This window comes from Megalobrama amblycephala, linkage group LG6 (assembly GCF_018812025.1).
Source record: "Megalobrama amblycephala isolate DHTTF-2021 linkage group LG6, ASM1881202v1, whole genome shotgun sequence".
NCBI classification, from domain to species: Eukaryota; Metazoa; Chordata; class Actinopteri; order Cypriniformes; family Xenocyprididae; genus Megalobrama; species Megalobrama amblycephala.
In genome coordinates, this window is record NC_063049.1 from 8,003,167 (window position 1) to 8,026,263 (window position 23,097).

Genomic DNA, 23,097 nt, shown 5'->3' on the forward strand with positions numbered 1-23,097 from the left:
TGCTTTTCAGGCTTTTGGAGGGGAATGATGCGCCTGGGGTTGCGGACAGAAGCGCTGTCACTCACGGCCTTTTGTTCGCGTTTTTCTGGAATGCCCTCTGACTGCGCGCGAGGCAGAAGTCAGCTTTGTTTGCGCGCGGTAATAAAAGAGTGATCAAAGAGGAGCGCCGCTCCGGCCGCAGCGCGGGAAACTCAGCCGTGACGGTGAGGCGAGTTTCCCGCGCAACCTCCTCTTTCATCTCCCTTTTGGTTAGAAAAATGTCTATCAAGCGCAGATCGTTTACAAATTAAATGATTATAAATTATTATATATCAATGATTCACTTCAGCGAATGCTAATGTTTTACTGTCACATTCAGTCTTTCAGTGGGTTATTAACATGTTTTCCGGTGAAAAGCTGAAACTAAAGTAGTCGGTGTATATATTTCTTTAACCAAAAATAATTGAATTGCAATCGAATTTTGATTCCTCAGAGGCACAGTTGATGAAGTGAGGGTTTGATATTTCGCGCGAGTTGGTTATGAGCTCGATTAATGTGATGTATTTCAGGCATTTGAAAATCATGTTGGTCATACGTGTATGAAGTAAAGCAACATTTCATTTTCGATGAGTTTTCTCATGTATTTTCAGTTTTGAACGCCACTTCTAACATTAGGAATAGAAGCCTTGGATTTTGTATTCACTTATATTTATCAGTTGCCAATTTGAGAGCTGTTTAACACAACTAATTCGTTTTGTAGCTAAACACAATAATAATAATAATAAAAAAAGCCCCCCTGAATTTATATCACATCTACTAAAATAGAACACCAAAATTAGTGGAAAACTATAATCCCTTTTAATCAACTAATTGCAGTCTTCTTTGAGACTGATGAGGCTGAAGAGTTGTACCTAGCATCAAGTTTTGTGCCACATTCATAACACATGTATCTTTCCAAATGGATTTAAGGTAAGGAAGGAGCTACAAAAACCATAAATCATAGTTTAATGAACAAACTGCGAAACAAATCATTCAAGTTATTATGTGTGGAATATACACCCCTTCAAGGAGACAAACAAACATTACATTTGAGGAGGGCTAATGCTTAGAGAAAAGAGAACATGTGTTGAAGCAAGACTACAGCAAACATATTGAAAACACTGACAGAATGAGTCAAATATCATTTTAATCCCTGGTCTATAACAGGTTCAGTTTCTACATTCTCATGGCGCCCTCTTCTGGAGAAATCCCCAGAGCAATGGAAAACCATTGGGAAAGCAAACAATTTATCCAAAACATTTGAGATTTAGTACCCCTCATGTCGGTCCAAACTCTAAAGACCCAAACAGAAAAGGAAATTAAATATATATTTAAACATCTCATTTCGGTACAACAGCAGTTCAGTGACATCAAGTTCCGAAAATGAAGAATAAAAGCACTATAATCCTCTGAATGTCATAACTTTGTGACAAACAGACCACCTTTAAAGTCATCTTTCACTAAAAAATCCTGCCCTTCGCTAAAGCTCTTGATACCAAATATGATCAAGTGTCATTGGTTCTCAGCTGACCAAGAGAACTTCAACCAAAAGGGAATATTTACAGGAATAATGACTTGAATTTCACTTTTTGTCACACAAAAAACATTGTATAACTTTAAAAGATGTGAAATACAGCACAAGAGCCACATGGGCTAGTACTAAAGGGATAGTTCAGCCAAAAATTAAATTCTGTCATTTATTCACCCTCAAGTTGTTCCAAACCTGTACGAGATTTTTCTTCTGTTGAGCACAGTAGAAGATATTTTGAAGAATGTTGGTAACCAGAGAGTTGATGGTAGCCATGGTATTTTTTTTTTCCTACTATGGAAGTCAATGGCTACTGTCAACTGTTTGATTACAAACTTTCTTCAAAATATCTTCTTTTGTGTTCAACAGAAGAAAGAAACTCATATGGGTTTGGAACAACATGAGGGTGAGTAAATGATGACAAACTTTTCATTTTTCGGTGAACTATCCCTTTAAAGGTGCTGCTTTGTCATTTTGGAGCTATTAAGTTTTAATATACAAAAAAAAGAGCGGCTAGGGTATTTAAAAACGGTCAGGGTTTGGAATGATACGAGGGGGAGTAAATGATGTAAGAAGCTTCCTTTGAATGAATCCTTTAATCTGAGATTAAAGACAAAGTAACGATGGTGTCAGATTGACTACTCATTTCTTCCTCTCGGCATCTCTGCCATCACTTCTGCCGTGTTTTTCTGAGCCCCTCCCTCGTTCCCGACTGACACTCCTCCTTTTGACATTTCTATCACAGTTTCTCTCTCGTTCCCGACTTCTGCTTCTTTCCCTCCGTTCTCTACTCCGGTCTCTTTTCTCCCTGCTCGTGCTCCTGCGCCTCTCCTTACCTCTCTCTTTCTCATCTCTCCTTCGCTGAGGGCTTCTGCTCCTGCTTCTTTCTCTCCTCCTCTCCCTACTCCTGCTCCTGTGTTTATCTTTACCTCTCTCTTTGTCCTCCCTCCATCTCTCTCTGCTGTCCTTGCTCTCTGCCTCTCCTCTACTGTGTTTGGGATGTGTGTGTTTGGAGTCCAGACTGTGGGCGCGTTCTTTCCCCTGCTCCCTGTCAGAGCTGCTGTCGCTGGACGAGTCCCTCCTTCTCTTCCTCTTCTTCTTGGCTTTCTTTCCGGAGTGTTTGTCATCGTCAGAGTCGCTGCTGCTGTCACTGCTGTCTGATGAGCTGCTGGATGAACTCTCACTCTTGGCTTGCTTCTTTTTCTGCTTCTTTTTGCTCTTCTTTTTCTCCTTTTTGCTCTTCTTCTTCTTCTCCTTTTTCTTTTCAAGACGGTCAAGTTTTCTAAAAAGGAAGAAGGGGATGAGAGTTGTAATTATAATTCAAAAAGTTTGGGGGCAGTACGTTTTTTTTTTAAAGAAATTATTACTTTTATTCAGCAAGGACATAATAAATTGACTAAAAGTGACAGTAAAATCATTTATAATGTTATGAAAGATATCTATTTCATATAAATGCTGTTCTTTTAAATGTTTTATTTAAATCGAAGAATCCTGAAAAAAACAAATAATCAAGGTTTAAACAGAAATATGAAGCAGCACAACTGTTTCAGCATTGATAATAATCAGAAATGTTTCTTGAGCATCAAATCATCATATTACAATGATTTCTGAAGGATCATGTGACACTGAAGACTGGAATAATGATGCTGAAAATTCAGCTTTGATCACAGGAAAATGGTTTATTTTAAATTGCAAAAATATTTGTTTTTTCTGTATGTTTTGATCAAATATATGCAGCCTTGGTGAGCAGAAGAGACGTCTTTCAAAAACATTAAACCATATTACTGACCCATACTGTATGTATTATACTGTATAATCTGGATTTCATAATCAATTCCAAAAATTAAGTAGCCTACTTGTAATTACATTAAATAACATTTTAAAATACCCATAATCAGACTACTAATTTTGATTACATGTTATTCTCATTCATTAATTCTCCCTGCTACTACTGTTTTATCTTTCACATTTTTATATTTGAATTCTCTCTCAGTGAGTAATTTAACCATGTATTATGGTCTCTGGAAGGCTTTTGTCTTTCAAACACATTAAAATGTACAAATTCACACTCTTTCATATTTACATGCAATACATGGTTTCCCCATCTTTTTGTTACTTGAAGTCGGTTAATGGTCACATGAAATGCAGGTAAACAAATAATAATAATACATTTTTTAGTAAGCGTTTTATTTTGATTGTTTTTATTTTTATTGTTTTATTGTTTTTATTTTTATTTTTTATGATTTAATTACTTAATAGCTTTTCATTAAAAACTCACAAACCCCAGTCTGGGAAACACTGAAGTAATGTAATATTTAATATTACTTACACTTCATGTTGATAAAGAATGGCATATATTTTCTTTCCCTTTGCATTTTTATATCAATGTAGGACAAGATTATCCTGTGTGTGTGTGTGTGTGTGTGTGTGTGTGTGTGTGTGTGTGTGTGTGTGTGTGTGTGTGTGTGTGTGTGTGAGTGAGTGATATATATATAAAACACACACACACACACACACACAATATATATATATATATATATATATATATATATATATATATATTTATATATGTGTGTGTGTGTGTGTGTGTGTGTATATAATATATATGTGTGTGTGCATATGTATGTATGTATGTATGTATGTATGTATGTGTGTGTGTAATATATATGTACATATATATAAAAAATATTATATATAAAAAAAATATATATATATATATTAATTTAATGTTATTATAGTTGTAATGCAGAAGGCAGAGGCTGATGATGTCACTGCACACTTTAAACAGCTAGTTAAACTGAAATGAAACTAGTTTATAAATAATTAAAATGTCAGATATTCTACTTAATATTTTAGATTAAAAAAAATTGATGATATTGATAATGTTGATATTGATAATATTGATAACTAACTAACTACTTAAAATTACAATATGAATATATATATATATATATATATATATATATATATATATATATATATATATATATATATATATATATATATATATATATATATATATATATATATATATATATATATATATATATATTAATAGTAATTAGATGATCAATTATTAGATTATTATGAAGATATGTGGTTGTGTATGTGTAATAAATAATTAAATCACACCTAAGCAGTTTCTGTTTCTGTTTGGTAGACAGAGATTTCAGAAACTCCACCTCAGGGTCGTCTTCTTCCTCGCTAGCCACAAACTCCTGAAGCACAATAAAACACACATTAGCAAACACACACACACACACACACACACACACACACACACACACACACACACACACACACACACACTGACCATACATATACAAGAGGCCAAATCAGAAAGGCACTTTTGTGCAGAACCAGTGTGAAATCCAGCATGTCTCTATACTCTTGTAATTGTAGTTGTTGGTCTCATCAGTTCTAGTCTAACCCTTCAACCGGCGGGAATCGCTTGTGAGACGCCCGTTCAATAATTGGACGTTTTTCTGCAATCACACGCTGAGCTCCAGACATGGATATCATGGGTCATATTTGGGCAGGGTCCAGGAGATTACCTGTGCTGGATCACTCATGGTCGTGTCCCTCCCAAGGACACATTTCTTCAGCGCAAAGCCACTGTTTCGCATCTCTGCCATTAACTCGGAGGGGTGCATTGACGGACCTGTTAGGACAAATCAGTCTTTCAGAACAAATAATGTGCGATCAGGCCCCCCCTCTGAGAAACGTACACTACCGGCTTTGTTAACACAAAGACACAGCAAATCAACTCCCTTATCTCCCAGCCGGGTGAGGTGTACAGTATAATTCTGCCGAAGCAGAGGTTTCATCCAATCAAAACACCAAATAATAACATTTTTCCACCAAGACAAGAGTAGGATCTATCTCCGCTCTGCAGCTACACACATATTACTGTAGTGCCACACACCGTCAGCGGCTCTCAGGACAGAAGAGACACACCACACTGATCAACTTGAAGAACACAAACTCAACGAGAAGTATCACAATACACAAAACTACCTCTACCAACTCGAAGTTCAGTGGATACTCCACAACAAAAGTCAACATTTTCTCACCCTCATGTTGTTCAAAAACCTATTTGTTCATACGACGGGCTCCAATGTTGTTTTGTTCCCAATGTTCTTCAAAATATCTTCTCGTGTTCCACAGAAGAAAAAAGGGTCACACTTTAGTTTAGGGTCCGATTCTCACCATTAACTATGACTTTTGCCTCAATAAACTCATAATTACTGTTTATTAATAGTTACTAAGGTAGTTGTTTAGTTTAGGTATTGGATAAGATTAAGGGATGTAGAATATGATCATGCAGAATAAGGCATTAATATCTGCTTTATAAGTACTAATAAACAGTTAATATTCTAGTAATATGCATGATAAGCATCTAGTTCATAGTGAGAATTGGACGCTAAACTAAAGTGTTACCGAAAAAAATAATAATACAGGTTTTGAATGACATGAGGATGAGCAAATGACAGAATTTTTTTTTTTTTTTAATGCTTTTAATGGTGATTTTATTTTGAAATTGGGTTCAGATAATACGGATAATATAATACTTTACAATAAGGTTCATTTGTTAACATTAGTTAATGTATTAACTAACATGAACTAACCATGAGCAATACATTAGTTACTGTATTTAGTAATCTTTGTTAATGTTAGTTAATAAAAAAAAATACAAAAGTTCATTGTTTGTTCATGTTAGTTCACAGTGCATTAACTAATGTTAACAATTACAACTTTAGATTTTAATAATGTATTAGTACATGTCAAAATTAACAATAAAGATTAATAAATGCTGTATGAAAAATACGTTTCATTCTTAGTTCATGTTAACTAAAGTAGTTAACTAATGTTAACTAATGAAACGTTATTGTAAAGCGTTACTGATAATACAGTTAATAACAACTAGATAATTCAAGTAGTTTTTGAATAAAATATTCCATCATATTTTTTATCCTACAAAAGAAATGAATTAGCTATCTGTGGAAGCTTGTTTCAGCCACTGAATAAAAAATAAATTAGGTAATTGCGACTTTTTTCCTCACAATTCAGACTTTTTTTCCACACTTGTAAGTTTATGTCACAATTCAGAGAAAGTCAGAATTGCGAGAAATAAGTCAGTTATAAAGTCAGTCCAAGAAAAAGATTTGTCTTACAATTCTTTATAACTCACATTTGAGAGAAAAAAAAGTCAAAATTTTGAGTTAGAAAGTCTGAATAAAATAAAATAAAAAAATAATAATTTAAATAATTTTCTTACAGTTCTGACTTTATAACTCACAAGAAAAAGTCAAAATTACTTTTTTATTTTTATATATTTTTTTATTTTTTATTCCATGGCGGAAACAAGCTTCCACAGCCATCACTATATTGATCTGCTTTAAACAAGATGGAGATTTTCAGGACCACGTGCTTCACGTATTACAAGGTTTGGCAGGTTAGCATACTTAAAAATAAACATTCTTTACTAGTATCATATAATCACAAATAATTTATTAGATTATAGTAGATAATCTAAAATCTTAAAGGTACTTTTATTTATGTTTGTCTACTAGTAACTAGGGTTTGGGGCGGTGTGCATTCTGACATCATTTTCATGTGGTGCCAAAGCGACTGGTCACATGGCCTTTATGATTCAGGTGATTTGCTCAGAAACAGCTGTATTCAGAAGGAGTCAAGAATGAGCTTTGTCCAGGTATTCTTGGTGTTTTATTAGACATTGTCGCCACCTACAGTTGTGAAAGTGTATATCAGCTCTAATGACAAAACCTGCATTAAAGTCGCCCTGTGGTGAAAATCAAGGTTTTAATGTTGTTTATATGTCTATGTGGTGTTTATAATATGGTTTAACCCTGCTCCTGGAGGGCCACCTTCCTGCACACTTCAGTTCCCATACTGCACCAACACACTTAACGGTTGTACCTTGAACACCAGCTGTTCAGGTGTGTTTGATTAGGGTTGGAGCTGGAATCTGCAGGATGGTAGCCATCAGGGAACAGGGTTGAAGACCCCTGCTTTAAGACAAACCCTCTGAATATTCATCAGTCAACAGTATTTTTTCCTTTACTGTTACCAGAAGCTGATTACAGTTTATAAAAGTTATAAATATGGATATTTTTCTTACAAAAACACATCACTTCACTTTAAAAGGCCTTTATTAACCCACTGGAGCCGTATAGATATCTTTTATGATGAATGCATACATATTTTTGGGCTTTAAAATCTAGGGTAGCATTCACTGCCATTATAAAGCTTGGAAATGCCAGGATATTTTTAAATATACACTACCAGTCAAAAGTTTGGAAACATTATCATTATTAATGTTTTTGAACGAAGTCTCTTATGCTCACTGAGGCTGCATTTATTTAATAATAAATACAGAAAAAAAACAGTAATATTGTGAAATATTATTACAATTTAAAATGATGGTTTTCCATTTTAATATACTTTAAAATATAATTTATTTCTGTGATCAAAGCTGGATTTTCAGCATCATTACTCCAATCTTCAGTGTCACATGATCCTTCAGAAATCATTCTAATATGATGATTTATTATCAATGTTGGAGACAGTTGTACTTTTTCAGGATTCTTTGATGAATAAAAAGTTAAAAAAAATATCAGCATTTATAACTTTTGTAACAATATACACTACCGTTCAAAAGTTTGGGATCAGTAATTTTTTTTCTTTCTTTTTTTTTTGAAAGAAATTAATACTTTTCTTCAGCACGGATGTGTTATACTGATAAAAAGTGATAGTAAAGATTTATATTGTTAGAAAAGATTTATATTTTGAGTAAATGCTGTTCTTTTTAACCTTTTATTCATCAATGAATCCTGAAAAAAGTATCACAGGTTCCAAAAAAATATTAAGCGACACAACTGTTTCCAATATTGATAATAACTGAGTATCAAATCATCATATCAGAATGATTTCTGAAGGATCATGTGACACTGAAGACTGGAGTAATGATGCTGAAATTTCAGCTTTGATCACAGGAATAAATTATATTTTAAAGTATATTAAAATACAAAACTTATCTTTTAAAAATTGTAATAATATTTCACAATATTATTGTTTTTTCTGTATTTATTATGAAATAAATGCAGCCTTAATGAGCATAAGAGACTTCATTCAAAAACATTAAAAATAGTAATGTTTCCAAACTTTTGACTGGTAGTATAACTGCATTCGGCTGAAAGAAGAAAGTCATATACACCTAGGAATCTAGGATGGCTTGAGGGTGACTAAATTATGGGATAATTTTCATTTTTGGGTGAACTAACCCTTTAAATCTGCAGTGTACCAAAGACTGTCTCAAAAACACGGTTTGAAAGCATCAGCTAACGAGAACGAGCTAATCATATTAATTACCGTTGTGTGTCTGACATTGTAGAGATCGATACATAAAACACATCACCATTCTGATACATGGACTTGTAGACGAGCCTGTATAATTCACTCTTCCTGAACTTCTGGTTCAAACATTTATGGCTGAATTAAACCAGTATTTCCTCTTACCATTGTACAGCGTTTACTACAGTTGACCAAGCAGAATAGATAGTCCGAGCTGCTGTGATTAAGTGGAGGCGGCGACTAATTTGCATATTCGCATATACTAAATGAAGCACAGGAGTAGAGTTACAGTCAAGCTATTTTAAGTCATTTAAGTCACCGTTCTCGCCCTGATCATACAGAATATGAGGAAAGAGCAGTATACCTGCTTCATCACTGGCCATAGAGCTGGCGTTGATCCCCGACAGACCAAAGAGAGGACACTCACGATCCGTGTTCACGTGACCCCATTTATGACACTTAATGCAGCGCACATTACGCACCTAAAGCAATTCAAGAACAAGAAAACAAGCACAGTGTCCACATGTTCACTGCATTCAGACATTTGTGGATGAGCAATAAAATACATTTATGAAGCTGTAGACCACAAAATTAAACATCACCTGAATGCCAAAAGGCTGATCTCGAATATTCATGTCATCCTTTGCATACCTGATGAGTAAAATATCATCATCAAAATATAAGAAATGCATAAGTGCAAATTTGAGATCAAGCATCACTCATCATCTAGTGAACTTACTTTTCACGAGGAGCTACTTTCTGCCACTCAAACTTGTACTCAGACTCTCCTCCCTAAAGATCAAAAAAAGCATGAGGTGACATGAGCTGAAACTATCAGATGCCTCTAGATTAGAATATGCCTTCTTATCCTTCTAAAGCATGACATATGAAATAATAGTCAGAAAAATCTAATTTTTGAAATGGAACAGTTTATTGAACATTTAGACAAAAATTTTGTTGAGTATCATATTTGATACATCAGGCTAGAGCTGCACGATTCTGGGTAAATCGAGAATCGCATTTTTTGGTTTCAAATAGAGATCACGATTCTCCCACGATTTAAATTATCAACAAAAAAAAATGACATGTAATTTACTAGAGGTTCTGACCATGTTAATCACTACAGTCCAAAAAAATATTTAATTAGAATTCTTTTATTTTTAACCGGATTGAGTGAATGATTCAATGACTCACTCATCAATTTCATTACTTTCATTACTGGATGAATAAAGGCCCCGGTATACTTCAAACAAAATCGAAGAATGAACTGATGTGACGTCATTTTGAACAAAACCAGGCCAAAACGAAGTTCGTTTTGTGTTCTTTTTGGAAGTTCGATACAGCTCGCTCAGCTGCAAAACACCTTCATGCCACCATTGGTCCGTGACGATAACATAATAGGAGGTGTGCGCTGAAGCTCCGCCTTTATAGTACAAAATGAAGTTGTGCTTCTGATGAAATGAGGCACTGACACTTTTTCGTGTGCGATACTGTAAAGATGCTTGCTTTTAAGCAATCTATTGAATAAAGTGCTATATAAATGAACATGACTGGAGTGCTACTTTGCAGAGCTCGTGCTAACATACCCATGTTGACACTTTTCTTATGCTTTCTGTAAAAATGCTTGCAGTTTTCTCATTATTGTTGTGTTTATTTTGTTACTGAGAAGAACGTGCACGGCACATATTTACATTTTCATCTAACCGTCTCTCTCAGCAGCGTAAGATGTTAGTTTACAGTATATCGCTGCTCATGTATTTCGAACTTCGTTTTACCCCTAAACGAAGAATGAAAAAGAAGTATACCGGGACCTTAAGCGTTTTTGAACGAATCTTTTGAATTAATGATTCAATGACAAACATTTAACAGTCACTTGTCACCACCTACTGGTGTAAAGATGTAACTGATACAATCTTTATTGATAGCTTCAAATAAAGAGGTGATTTACTCTATTCCGATCACTGCCATAGACATCAGTGTTTATATCTGAACTATAAACTTAACTACACAACTGCTCTCTCTGGCTCAGCAGCAGCGCCAATGCAGATTTAACAGACACAGGTGAATCGCTGTCATTTAGGAATAGGATCTCGGTCTTTTAACGATTAATCATGCAGCTCTACATCAGGCTTTTCTGGCTCATATAGTATGATATAGGAGAATATTGAGCTCATACTTGAGGAGGACAAAATGCCTCAATTTAAACTTTAACATGAAAAATAACTTTACCTCTTTAGCCTCCTCTGCAGGAAGTTGGTGATGATAAAAAGAAAAAGAAAAAACAAAGAAAAAATTTACATTTTAGTTTAACTTTTTTTTTTTTTTTTTTTTCAGTTTCTTGATTTTGACTTGCAAGCAAATGATCAGTTACATGGTTTTAATCACACATTTCTATGACAAATTTAAAAGTTTCTAACCTTTAGATGCTCCAGGAGGTGCTTCATACATGAAATTAAGGCCATTTTTCACACGATCATCTCCCATCAGCAGTCTGGAATATAAAACACCAACAGGACCATTTCAGTCTACAGGTAAATGCCCGGTTATTTCCACAACATCAGCAGCACAAGTGACTGTGGGTCTGAGAGACTGAGAGGATTCTTTGACCTGTTGTTGTACGTGTCCTGCTCCTTCAGGTAAGCCTGCATCAGCTCTTCCTGCTGCTTCTTCTCGAAGGTTAACTTTTGCTCTGCGATCCATACCTGAGAATCAAAGTGATGAAGAGTTCAACACCTCAGAAACACAGTTTGTGTCTCAACATTCATACTTCCTCTGGACACATCTGACACCAGACTCTGCTTTCTATATGATTATTAACCGAGCTAATAACAACTTAACAACCATATAATGTGCTTGTTAATAAATACATGTGCATATTCTTCACAAATAACCAAACATGCCATGAGAGCTACATATATAAAACTAATGATGACACCAGAGCAATAGTAGCTTGCTAGCGAAAACCTCCCGCTTACCTTCTTTATGTTGGACTTTGAAGCAGGATGAAAATCTTTCTTGCACATGAAATTAGCAAAAGATTTCCCCATCTTTGACCCCCAGCGTAACGACCAAAATGTTATTAAAACCCGAAGTTAGCGTCTTCCGCCGAACATCAAAACAACACCAGCAGCGGCGCTTCTTTATGACGCAATCAAAACAGCACTTCCGGGACTTTTCATAATAATATTTAAGTTGCTACTTTTATTAACTAAATTTCGTATACATAAATTGAAAGAAACCTTTAAGTTCAACAATACCTAAAACAATTTATAGTTTGAAAAAGAAAGCTGTAAAGCTGTTTTATGTTTTTATTTACCTTTTTGTGTTTATTTTTTAAATCTTTTATAATTCGTTTATCTTATTTTATTCTATTTATTTTTATATATTTTTTATGGTTTATTATAATGCACCCTGGCTTTATTTGTAAATCTTTCAAAACAATTTAAAAAAAACATCCAGTTTTTTTCCCAGTGATCTTATTTTAATATAAATTACAAAACATGTACATATCGTACTTCGAAAGAAACTACAGTAATACTGCATAATATTACTCAAACAACTATCAAAAATCACAAGACAATCATGCACTTCATTTTTATTATTTTTTATTATAATATTATTTAATTTATGTAATTGTATTTACACTCCTGTTGTATTTGTTTTATAACACATTTATTGGTTTATTTATTATGTATCAATAAACTTAATTATCATAATAAATTAATTATAAATTAAAATTATAAATTATAATTAATAAAGTTATTATGTAGTAATAAATCGTTCGCAACAGCGCAAACAAATAGCCAATCAAAAATGCTGCTACACGACCACGTGACTCGACGCCACCTGAAAGCGCCGCGGCCCCGCCCACTGATCCGCTGATTAAACACCAATGTGGATCGACCGACTCATTTGTCAGATCGCTTGTGCGGATTGTTTTGGTTGCTTATAAATCAGATAAGCGTGCATTCGGATTTGTGTCAAAGTCTGCTGCCAGTTTTGTTTATGGAGAAAGGAAAAGGAAAGTAAACAGATGTTTAATCTCGTCGAACAGAAAAGTGATTTTCTTCGTGCCTGACATACGCTGAGTTAAACAAGGTAAATATTATTTACCGTTACTGCAAATATCTTTATGAATATCTACCATATTATAGGAAAAGACTGTTTAATTCAAAGGCCTGTGTCTTACTAAGAGTTCATTCATTCTGTGGATGTGGAATATTATGAGTACTGAATTCCTGTTACTTCGAGGTCAGTGTTTTATTGTATGAATTATTGATTTCCATGTGATGTGTCTATATTCATCTACATCGATCTTGGCATAATTACTCTATCATAGATATTTCAGCACGTGAATCTCTGGATACCAATGAACAAACGTGCATTGAATGTTACACAGTTTGTATTTCAGGATGTTCCCCACCTCCTGCGACACGTTTGTAGCTCTGCCTCCATCTACAGAGGGTCAGCAGAGGATCATCTTCGGGAAGAACTCGGACAGGCCCTGCGATGAGGTTCAGGAGGTCGTCTACTTCCCCGCAAAACACTATGAAGACCCAGAAAAGCTCGAGGTATATCGAGATGTGTACACTCCCTTTGGCATAGATCTGGTCCAAATAAACAGCTCAAGTGTGGCCCAGATTACATTATGACACTGTTGTAGCCAGAACTGATTTTTATTTCCACCCGCAGTGAGCCAAATAATAAAAACAACATTGGCCCATATGTGAACCTTATATGTAATAATTATTGCACAGATGAGTTCTGACAGCATGTGGCTGACAGGCCAAAGAAACATTATTTACACCATTTATTTAAATTACCCTTTACTCAGTAAATCAAACAATCTTAAACACAAAAACTGAGGCACAGTCATTTTTTATTATTATTAAATATAGGATCTTAAGCATAACATTAATGTGCTGATGTTGGAAGTGCCAAATGTGTGAATTAATTTACAATAAGTGCTACTGTTAGCATGTCTCACCAATGTTTCTCATCCACCACCTGTCAGGAAAAGGAAGATTTAAAAAGATTTACATTAGTATAACATATAATCAGTATCATACATAAGATATTATTTTGTGTGCAGCCATTTTAAAATGAAGAAATTATTAGCTAAACTGCTTTCCTTGTTATTCATAATGACAACTACTTTAGTAACAGGCTATTTTTTGACATTATACTTAATAATATACTTAATATTAATAATTTTAAAACACTAAAACAGCACTTACCTGAAGCTAATCAGAGTTTGTTTGGGCAAAGACTGATGTAAAGAGAGAGAAGAGAGGAAAATAACAGAAATAACCTGTATTTAAAGAAAGAAATAACCTCTATTTCACTAATTCACCAATAGGAATTCAAGGAAAGATGCGAGAAAAGAAAGAAAGAAAGAAAGAAAGAAAGAAAGAAAGAAAGCAATCAATAGCATAGCTGAATAGGCTGAGGTGTGGATGGCCAGCAGCAAGTATACATTTACATGCAAGTATAAATCAATGCAAGTTACATGCAAGTATAAATCAAATGTTAACCATAAGTTAGCATGTTTCCGCCAAGTCACATGTGATACAGTTGTGTGCTGTCATCTGGATCAAATACCTCAGTACAAACAGTGATCCAAAATTAAATTCCCTCCAATTCTAAAGCCAATGCAAAAGATAAATGGCGAAAGTTTGGCCCACATGTGCTCAGCCATGCCAGATGTTTGCCCCAAAAGTTCTTGCTATCTGGGTCTGTTGCTGCTATCGTTTCCTCAGATTTGTCCATCTGGATTTGAGAAACATTGTCTGAATGCTGAAGTTCTTTCAGGTGTTTTTGTTATTTCTCCTTTTCCTCTGCTCAGTGTACATATATAGAAATAGAGCAGGTGGATCACACGTATGCAGTGGTGCTGAGTCGCCCCGCCTGGCTGTGGGGGGCGGAGATGGGGTCGAACGAGCATCAGGTGTGCGTCGGGAATGAGGCGGTCTGGGGGAAGGAGAGTGCGGATGGGGAAGAGGCTCTTCTGGGAATGGATCTCGTCAGGTGACCAAAGAAACTATTTTTTAATTTACATTCAGCATTGACTGTAATTTATTCAACTACTACAATTCAGAATATATTGCAGCTTCATTTATAAATATACAGTATATGTTTATGTGGAAATGTGTGTGTTTATGTGGGACAATCCAAGCATATACTGTACAAACGAAAGCACATATAACCAAACATGTCAGGGTTATATATATTAAAAAAAAATACAGAAAAACATTGAACACCTTAAACAATTTCATAGTTCGTATTGCTTTCAAGTTTTTACTTTCAGAGTTTGTTTAGTAAAACAAAAAGTTTTTTTTCTTTACGGTTTTCACGCACAGACAACAACATTCTCAGAATGATCCCGTTCACATGGATCCACAAAACCAATTAAAAACGCTGTATTTTTCTGCCAGGCCAGTAGATGGCGATGTCACTGTGTAAAGATGCGCATGACGTCACCGTTTTCACAAATTCACAATTTTGTTGTTTACATGGAGGCGAGAACAGTATTGTGTTTTGAAAAAACGTCCCCCAAAAGCAGCCGCCGAGCGAACGCACAGAGTAGCGTTATAACATCATTTTCAACACACTCAAATGTATCTAATATGATAAACAGAGCTGTAGGTTACCTCATCCTCATGACCGGAAAAGCGGAAGCAGCGCTGGTGACTGTGTCATAATAAAAGTCCCGCTGCTCGTGAGGCGTGTGTTGCGCAATCGCCTCATTCAGCTTCACAACACTCGCTCCTGCTCTGCTTCATACTACAGTAACACTAATAAACGCATCCATGAACATGATTTCTTTCCAAGTCCTATCCCAATTCTGTTCCACCGGCTGTGAGGTGAAGACCACATGTCCCAAGATTCCGCTCTCAAACTTGCCGTCATCAAGCTACACCTTTGTTTTGAATAGGCTTCTAGCGACCTCTAGCGGACAGAAAATATTACATATTGCACCTTTAATGAACTGTGAGTGCTGCACGTTCGAAGTCAAGCTTGTTCTACCGGTTCGTTTGCCATCAATGAATAGCGTGATTGCTTATGATCTACTGTTTATGAATTATGACAGTGTTTGTTTGGGTTTTATATTGTCATATGTTGTACAGTAGATGGTTGTAAGAGTGCATATTTTATCTCTCATCTCATCCTTGTTTGAATGAGCAGCTGGAAATAGTAAAGCATATGCATTTCAAAATAAGAGTCCCTGTGCATTTTGGGCTTGTTTATAATTAAAAATCCCGCATTATGCTTTTAATTCAGTGCAAACTCTTGCAGCTTTTTGGGTCGCACCGTCTCAGGAAGGAAAGACTAAGACTAACATTATTAAACACCTTGAATATAGATTTTACTAGAATCGGCACAATAATCTGCATTTATAAATTAGTAAATAAAAACAAATTCCAGTACATATGTATATGTTGAATTAAACATGTCTTGAGTATTTTAAACTTGCAGTTTTTGCAGTTGAATGTGCCTGTTTAATTAAGTAAAAGAATCTGAGACGCATGATTTATTTTGAGGTTGTATGTGTTTGTTCAGTGTGGACATACGGTATTCATACGGTCTTAATAAAGGTCTTAAGTCTTAAATGTGATTTGAAACACTTTGCATGTAGGCTGGCTCTAGAGAGGGCCGACACTGCTGAGCGGGCTGTAGACGTGATAACAGAGCTGCTGGAAAAATACGGCCAGGGCGGGAATTGTATGGAGGACGAGTGTGGATTCACATACCATAACAGCTTCCTCATATCAGACCGCACAGAGGCCTGGGTGCTGGAGACTGCTGGGAAATACTGGGCCGCAGAGAGAGTGGAGGGTAAGTATTGAGTCATGTGACATTACAGCTTGAAACTGAAATAAGTTCAAATGTTTAAAAGCCAAGTCACATGTATTTATATATCACTTTATAAAAGCTAAAAAGATAATAGTGCGATTATTCAGCTCAAATCAGTTCAGTGTTGATTCAGTTCAGTTACAGTGTAGATGTTGCAAACTAAGTGTCATCATCTGGATCAGTTCTTATCCGATAGTGTTAGTGCCGTTAATATTTCAAATATAAAATTAATTAAAAGGGCTGACGTTGTTTCTCTCTCTTAAAGCCGGCTGTCGGAACATCTCCAACCAGTACTCCATTACGACTAAGATAGATAAGGAGCACCCGGCGCTGAGGACGTACGCACAGGAGCAGCACTGGTGGGATGGAAAGGCTCAGTTCAGCTTTGCTGAGGTTTACTCCTACTCAAGCACAGCCCGAATCGAGGCCGCAGGAGGACGATACTGTGAGGGACGCAAACTTCTGCAGAAGAGTGAAGGTGACTGAGTGTTTAATGGTAGAATATGATCAGCAAATTCATGCAAAAGTGATAAATGATCACATCTACTCACACATTCAGGACAGTGTAATTGGTTGACTGTAAAATACACTGTCAGTTAAAAGTTTGGACATACCTAAGTGAGTTTGTGCTTCTTATGATCTTAAAGGGTTAGTTCACCCAAAAATGAAAATTCTGTCATTACTTACTCACCCTCATGCCGTTCCACACCCGTAAGACCTTCGTTCATCTTCAGAACACAAAGGAAGCTTCTGACCGTTATGAATCTTTTGTGTCGAATCATGATTCGGATCGCGTGTCAAACCGCCAAACTGCTGAAATCACGTGACTTTGGCGCTCCGAACAGCTGATTCGATACACTGATTCATTTGTGCTCCGAAGCTTCCTGAAGCAGTGTTTTGAAATCGGCCATCACTATATAAGTCGTGATTTTGTTTTTTTGCCGCACCAAAAATATTCTCGTGGCTTTATAATATTAATATTGAACCACTGTACTCACATGAACTGATTTAAATATGTTTTTAGTACATTAATGGATCTTGAGAGAGGAAATGTCATTGCTGGCTATGCAGGCCTCACGGAGCCATCGGATTTCAACTAAAATATCTTAATTTGTGTTCAGAAGATGAATGAAGTTCTTACGGGTGTGGAACGACATGAGGGTGAGTAATAAATGACAGAATTTTAATTTTTGGGTGAACTAACCCTTTAAAACCATGATTAAAAAGCTTTTTCTTACATGCTTGAAATTAGTTTTGGAGATGGATAATAATAGTGCCTTTCTTTACAAAACTTTAGTTTAATGGGGTTTTTGGTCTAGATTGTGGATGAAAATCAGCCAACATGAGTCCAGTTTACATGGGAACGTCTGTTTTTTGGCATAATTTTGACTTTTGATAGTTTAGAATTAAAACTGTTTAAAATTAATTGGATTATTGGGAGTTTCTTAAATAATGGACAAAGAATCTTGATAAAAAAATAAAATAAGTTTGATTAATTTTATTTTCCTCACCAAATGTCCATACATTTATGGAATACCATTTTGTGATATTTCATAGTTAATGACTTTACTCTTATTTAATGTGTAAAATAATAATATAGAACAAATCAATTTGTCCAAACTTTTCATTACTGTATATTATTATGTATAATTGCAATTATAGATTTTTTTATTTACAGCTTTATTGAATTATAAATTCACAGACAAGTTGTCATTATAACATCGTACCTACAGGTCACATCACAGCCGAGAAGATGATGGATATTTTGAGGGATAAGGAAAGCGGAATCAACATGGAGGGAATGTTCATGACCACAGGAAGTATGGTGTCAGTCGTCCCTAAAGACCCAAATTTACCTGGTGTCCACTTCTTCACGGCCACTCCAGACCCTGAGCGGTACGGCCGGCCAGCTGATGTTCACAGCTGTAGTACAGGGCTGTTCTGAATAATGTTTTTCTTCTAATATGTTTTTCTTGTGAATAAATGCAGCCTTTTTTTAAAACATTAAAAAATCTTAATTATACCGAACTGTTGACCAGTAGTGTAGTTAAGTTATTATACTATTACTAATATTAGTCGTGTTTGCTTAGGCAAACGTTGCTATTATTATTGCTCATAATTTATATGCTATTTTTGCCTGGTGGACAATATAGCATTGAAATTGTCTTCAAAAACTTATGTTTTAAGTTTAAATTAATTAATTATTCATTATCAAATTCATGCAGCTGTAATACTGCAAATTTCATGATGTTTTTTTTTTATTCTGTTTTTCCCCACAGGTCTGTCTTTAAGCCATTTGTATTTGTATTAGACATAAAGCAGCTGAAGCACACATGTTCTCCATGTTTTGGAGAGGAGGATCCCGTGAAGAAGAAACCCCGTTTCCAGAGCAAACCGAACCGCAAACACCCTCTGTTCCTGAAGCACGAGGTGGTCGCTGCCATCATCGACAGCACCAGGGTGAGCTGCTCAACACAAAATATGCAGTTGTCTGTTGGCTTCTACATTTTACATGGCCCAGATTGTCTAGCCTTGAGCCTGTAAACCTGTTGTAAACCTCTTGTTGGAGACTTGCAAAATAACATGAGGAACCTGTAAAATAGCATAATAGTAAGCTTTGCTTAGTAATTTCACATGCAAAGTGGTTAGCCAAACATAACAAAGTTCATTAACATGGAAATCTTAAAGGTGCCATAGAATTGAAAATTGAATTTACTTTGGCATAGTTGAATAACAAGAGTTTAATACATGGAAATGACATACAGTGAGTCTCAAACTCCATTGTTTTTAAAAAAAATCTCATTTGTTTAAAAGACCTCCAAAAAACAGGCGAATCTCAACATAACACCGACTGTTACGTAACAGTCGGGATCATTATTACTTACGCCCCCAAATTTGGCATATGCCAGCCCATGTTCAAGGCATTACACAAGGCAGTATTAACGTCTGGATCTGTGCACAGCTGAATCATCAGACTAGGTAAGCAAGAACAACAGCGAAAAATGGCAGATGGAGCAATAATAACTGACATGATCCATGATATCATGATATTTTTAGTGATATTTGTGAATTGTCTTTCTAGATGTTTCGTTAGCATGTTGCTAATGTACTGTTAAATGTGGTTAAAGTTACCATCGTTTCTTACTGTATTCACGGAGACAAAAGTCGTCACTATTTTCATTATTAAACACTTGCAGTCTGTATAATTCATAAACACAACTTCATTCTTTATAAATCTCTCCAACAGTGTGTAATGTTAGCTTTAGCCACGGAGCACTATCAAACTCATTCAGAATCAAATGTAAACATCCAAATAAATACTATACTTACATAATCGGGTATGCTGCGTGACGAACACTTTGTAAAGATCCATTTTGAGGGTTATATTAGCTGTGTGAACTTTGTTTATGCAATGTATATAGAGTCACGAGCTTGGGGGCGGGGAGCGTGAGCATTTAAAGGGGATGTGCGCTGAATCTGCCCATATTTAATGATGCCCCAAAATAGGCAGTTAAAAAAATTAATTTAAAAAAATCTTTGGGGTATTTTGAGCTGAAACTTCACAGACACATTCAGGGGACACCTTAGACTTATATTACATCTTGTGAAAGAACGTTCTAGGGCACCTTTAAAGGTACAGTAGCCAAAACCGTTGTTTTGGAGAGATGGTGGGAAACAGTCATGAAAAACTAACTTATAAATGCTGTGAAAGTGTGTAATATATGGCCTTTTTAATATTAAAGGGGTCCTTGATTATGATTTCACTTTTTTAACTTTAGTTAGTGTGTTATGTTGTTTGAACATAAACAACGTTTATTACGCAAAGATATTTTCTTTTAAAGAATTCACTGTTTAAGGAGTACAACAAACGGCTGGTAGGGACTACAATGAGCTTCTTACCGCGTTAGTGACATCACTAACCCTAAAATGTACATAAACCCCGCCCCCGAGAACACGCAACAAAGGGGGTGTGGTCATGTTGGGCTGCTTTAGAGAAGAGGAAGAGTTGTTGTCGTAGAGTGTTGTTGTCATTTTACACCGGACTGCTTCACAAACGAGGATCAATTCAACACTGGATTTGCACAAAAGATGAACATGACGGCACATGCTAGTGGATGAGTTGAATCAACTCCACAGCAACTACATAAATTTATCCACTAACCATTCAGAAACGTCCAGTTTCATTCTAAAAGTTGTAACTTCTTCCTGAGTCTCTCCATCAGTGTCGACTCCGGTTTGAACAATGTAAGGCTGAACACCGTTACTGACAATCCTCTTTTTGGCTGTGTGAGATTCTCCAGCTTTGTTGTTGTTGAGCTGTTAAAGCTCCGCCCTCTTCTGGAAAGGGGGCCGGGAGCAGCAGCTCATTTGCATTTAAAGGGACACACACAAACAGTGTGTATTTGCTTACACCCAAATGAGGCAAATTTGACAAGCTATAATAAACGATCTATGGGGTATTTTGAGCTGAAACTTCACAGACACATTCTGGAGACACCAGAGACTTATATTACATCTTGTGAAAGGGGCATTATAGGTCCCATTTAAGATCATCTCATATATTGAGGCATAATGTTTGTTTGTTTGTTTGTTCAGGAGAGAGGACTGAAGATTGTACAGAACATGAGAGAACTAGAGAAGAAGAAGTTGGAAGAGATGGAGAAATATCTAACTGAGGGGATTGTGGATTCAACACTGCTGGTTCATCTCTTCACAGACACTGCAGAGGAAGAGATTGATATTTACAGTAAAGCCTGAGACTTCTTTTAGAATTTAAAATAGTTTATAATTGTATTATTGGATGTTTCTTCAACTATAGGCACTTTTGGACCTGTGGATCCTAGTAAAACACACTTTTCACACTGTCGCTAGTTTCACTAAATTACACTTTGATTGGAATGGAGGCGTAATAAAAATATTCTGCTCGCAAGTGATGTGAACAGAATATTTTACTGTCTGATTTTTCTCTCTCCGATTTTCACTTCACTCACCATATGTCTCAAATTCATCTCAAGCTCTTCACTGTAGTTCTTTGTTAAACAAGTAACTTTTGAAAAATATTAATGCTGAGACAGCAGCAAGCTTTAAAATGATATATACAGTATTTCACTCTTTGTTTGAAAGGCTGCTCACTGCAGAGCCAATGGGTGGAGATTTGCTCAATTTGTTTATTTTATAATGGATTTTCAAAATGTAAGCTCGTGTACAACAATTTGAAGCTGCAGTGAAACTAATTTTGACTTTCAACTGTTTGGTGCCCATTGAAGTCTACTATATGGAAAAAAAAATCCTGTAATGTTTTCATCAAAAACTTTAATTTCTTTTCGACTGAAGAAAGAAAGACATGGACATCTTGGATGACATGGGGGTGAGTAAATTATCAGGAAAAGTTTATTTAAAGGTGGACTAATCCTTTAACTAATGTAAACAAACCAAATCTTATTATAAAGTGTTAATATTAATATTAAATCTTCTGGATCTAAACAGGGGTAAAAACTAATCTATTCATAAACACAATTTGAAAGTTTTATTGTGACTTTAATAATTTTTATGTTAATCTCAATCTCAACCCCTCAGATATAAAAGTTCCCAAAGTTGAAGAAACACCCGGTTACTGTTGCTAGTGGAAGAGATAATTTGCACAATCATTCAGGCAATTACTGTATGTTTGGATATAATTTTAATAATATACTCACAACCATTTACAGGTTAGTCACATTGTTCACATTACTGACATGTTAAATAAGTTGCATGTTTTTAGCATTTTAGAGTGCATGTCAAAGACTCAAATGGGAAGTTTGAACTGTCTGTCATTCCTTATTATTCATGTCTACTGCAATCCAGTGCCAGTGATGCAGATATCATATGCAAACACTTACAGCTGAATAATTAATCCCAAAGGATTCACTTTGAGAAATGTGTGAACTGGTGGAAGTTGGCAGAACTTACTAACTGTCCACTCTATTTAAGTAAAAATAATAATAATAATGAAAAGATCAACACTCATTAAAGTCCATACCACAAACACAGTGAGCTTGTCTTTATTATTATTTCATGGAAATGTGACCTGGCTTCAGTGACAGGCTCACTATTGTCACAGCGGATCATGGATTGATAACAGTGTTCAGAGGAGAGCAGGTAATTGAGACACTCATTGACATCCCAGAATTCTCTTTAAAGGGATAGTTCACCCAAAAATGAAAATTCTGTCATCATTTACTCATCCTCAAGTTGTTCCAAACATGTACAAATTTCTTTGTTCTGCTTAACACAAAGGAAGATATTTTGAAGAATGTAGGAAACTGAACTGTTTTGGGGCACCA

The 23,097-nt window shown here is 35.5% G+C and overlaps 2 protein-coding genes across 4 annotated transcripts; one reads left to right on the forward strand and one right to left on the reverse strand.

The window, feature by feature from the left end:
* Positions 1-1,837: 1,837 nt before the first annotated feature.
* On the reverse strand, positions 1,838-12,103 carry cir1 (corepressor interacting with RBPJ, CIR1). Its single transcript, XM_048192803.1, has 10 exons — positions 11,896-12,103; positions 11,528-11,622; positions 11,338-11,411; positions 11,150-11,163; positions 9,660-9,712; positions 9,523-9,571; positions 9,285-9,402; positions 5,101-5,207; positions 4,679-4,764; positions 1,838-2,828 (listed from the first exon to the last, which is right to left on the reverse strand). The coding sequence occupies exons 1-10, from the start codon at positions 11,965-11,967 to the stop codon at positions 2,189-2,191; spliced, it is 1,308 nt and encodes a 435-aa protein (XP_048048760.1). The 5' UTR covers positions 11,968-12,103; the 3' UTR covers positions 1,838-2,188.
* A 740-nt stretch (positions 12,104-12,843) lies between these two features.
* Positions 12,844-22,799, forward strand: scrn3 (secernin 3). Of its 3 annotated transcripts, none has more exons than XM_048192804.1 (8): positions 12,844-13,018; positions 13,320-13,491; positions 14,766-14,947; positions 16,557-16,756; positions 17,040-17,252; positions 18,508-18,670; positions 19,054-19,234; positions 21,371-22,799. In XM_048192804.1, the coding sequence occupies exons 2-8, from the start codon at positions 13,333-13,335 to the stop codon at positions 21,530-21,532; spliced, it is 1,260 nt and encodes a 419-aa protein (XP_048048761.1). In that variant the 5' UTR covers positions 12,844-13,018; positions 13,320-13,332; the 3' UTR covers positions 21,533-22,799. The 3 variants fall into 3 exon arrangements, with proteins under 3 accessions (XP_048048761.1, XP_048048762.1, XP_048048763.1); XM_048192805.1 differs by having other exon boundaries at positions 13,332-13,491; XM_048192806.1 differs by lacking the exon at positions 12,844-13,018 and adding an exon at positions 13,149-13,171 and having other exon boundaries at positions 13,332-13,491.
* Positions 22,800-23,097: the final 298 nt, after the last annotated feature.

What these genes read in the sequence shown, in the direction of transcription:
- cir1 (XM_048192803.1), bottom strand. Translation starts at nt 11,967, where the DNA reads ATGGGGAAATCTTTTGCTAATTTCATGTGCAAGAAAGATTTTCATCCT. An exon ending in AAAGTAGCTCCTCGTGAAAA is followed by an intron (nt 9,572 to 9,659) that starts GTAAGTTCACTA and finishes TTTACTCATCAG; the next exon opens with GTATGCAAAGGATGACATGA. An exon ending in ATCAGCCTTTTGGCATTCAG is followed by an intron (nt 9,403 to 9,522) that starts GTGATGTTTAAT and finishes GAATTGCTTTAG; the next exon opens with GTGCGTAATGTGCGCTGCAT.
- scrn3 (XM_048192804.1), top strand. Translation starts at nt 13,333, where the DNA reads ATGTTCCCCACCTCCTGCGACACGTTTGTAGCTCTGCCTCCATCTACA. An exon ending in AAGACCCAGAAAAGCTCGAG is followed by an intron (nt 13,492 to 14,765) that starts GTATATCGAGAT and finishes TCCTCTGCTCAG; the next exon opens with TGTACATATATAGAAATAGA. An exon ending in CCATCATCGACAGCACCAGG is followed by an intron (nt 19,235 to 21,370) that starts GTGAGCTGCTCA and finishes TTGTTTGTTCAG; the next exon opens with GAGAGAGGACTGAAGATTGT.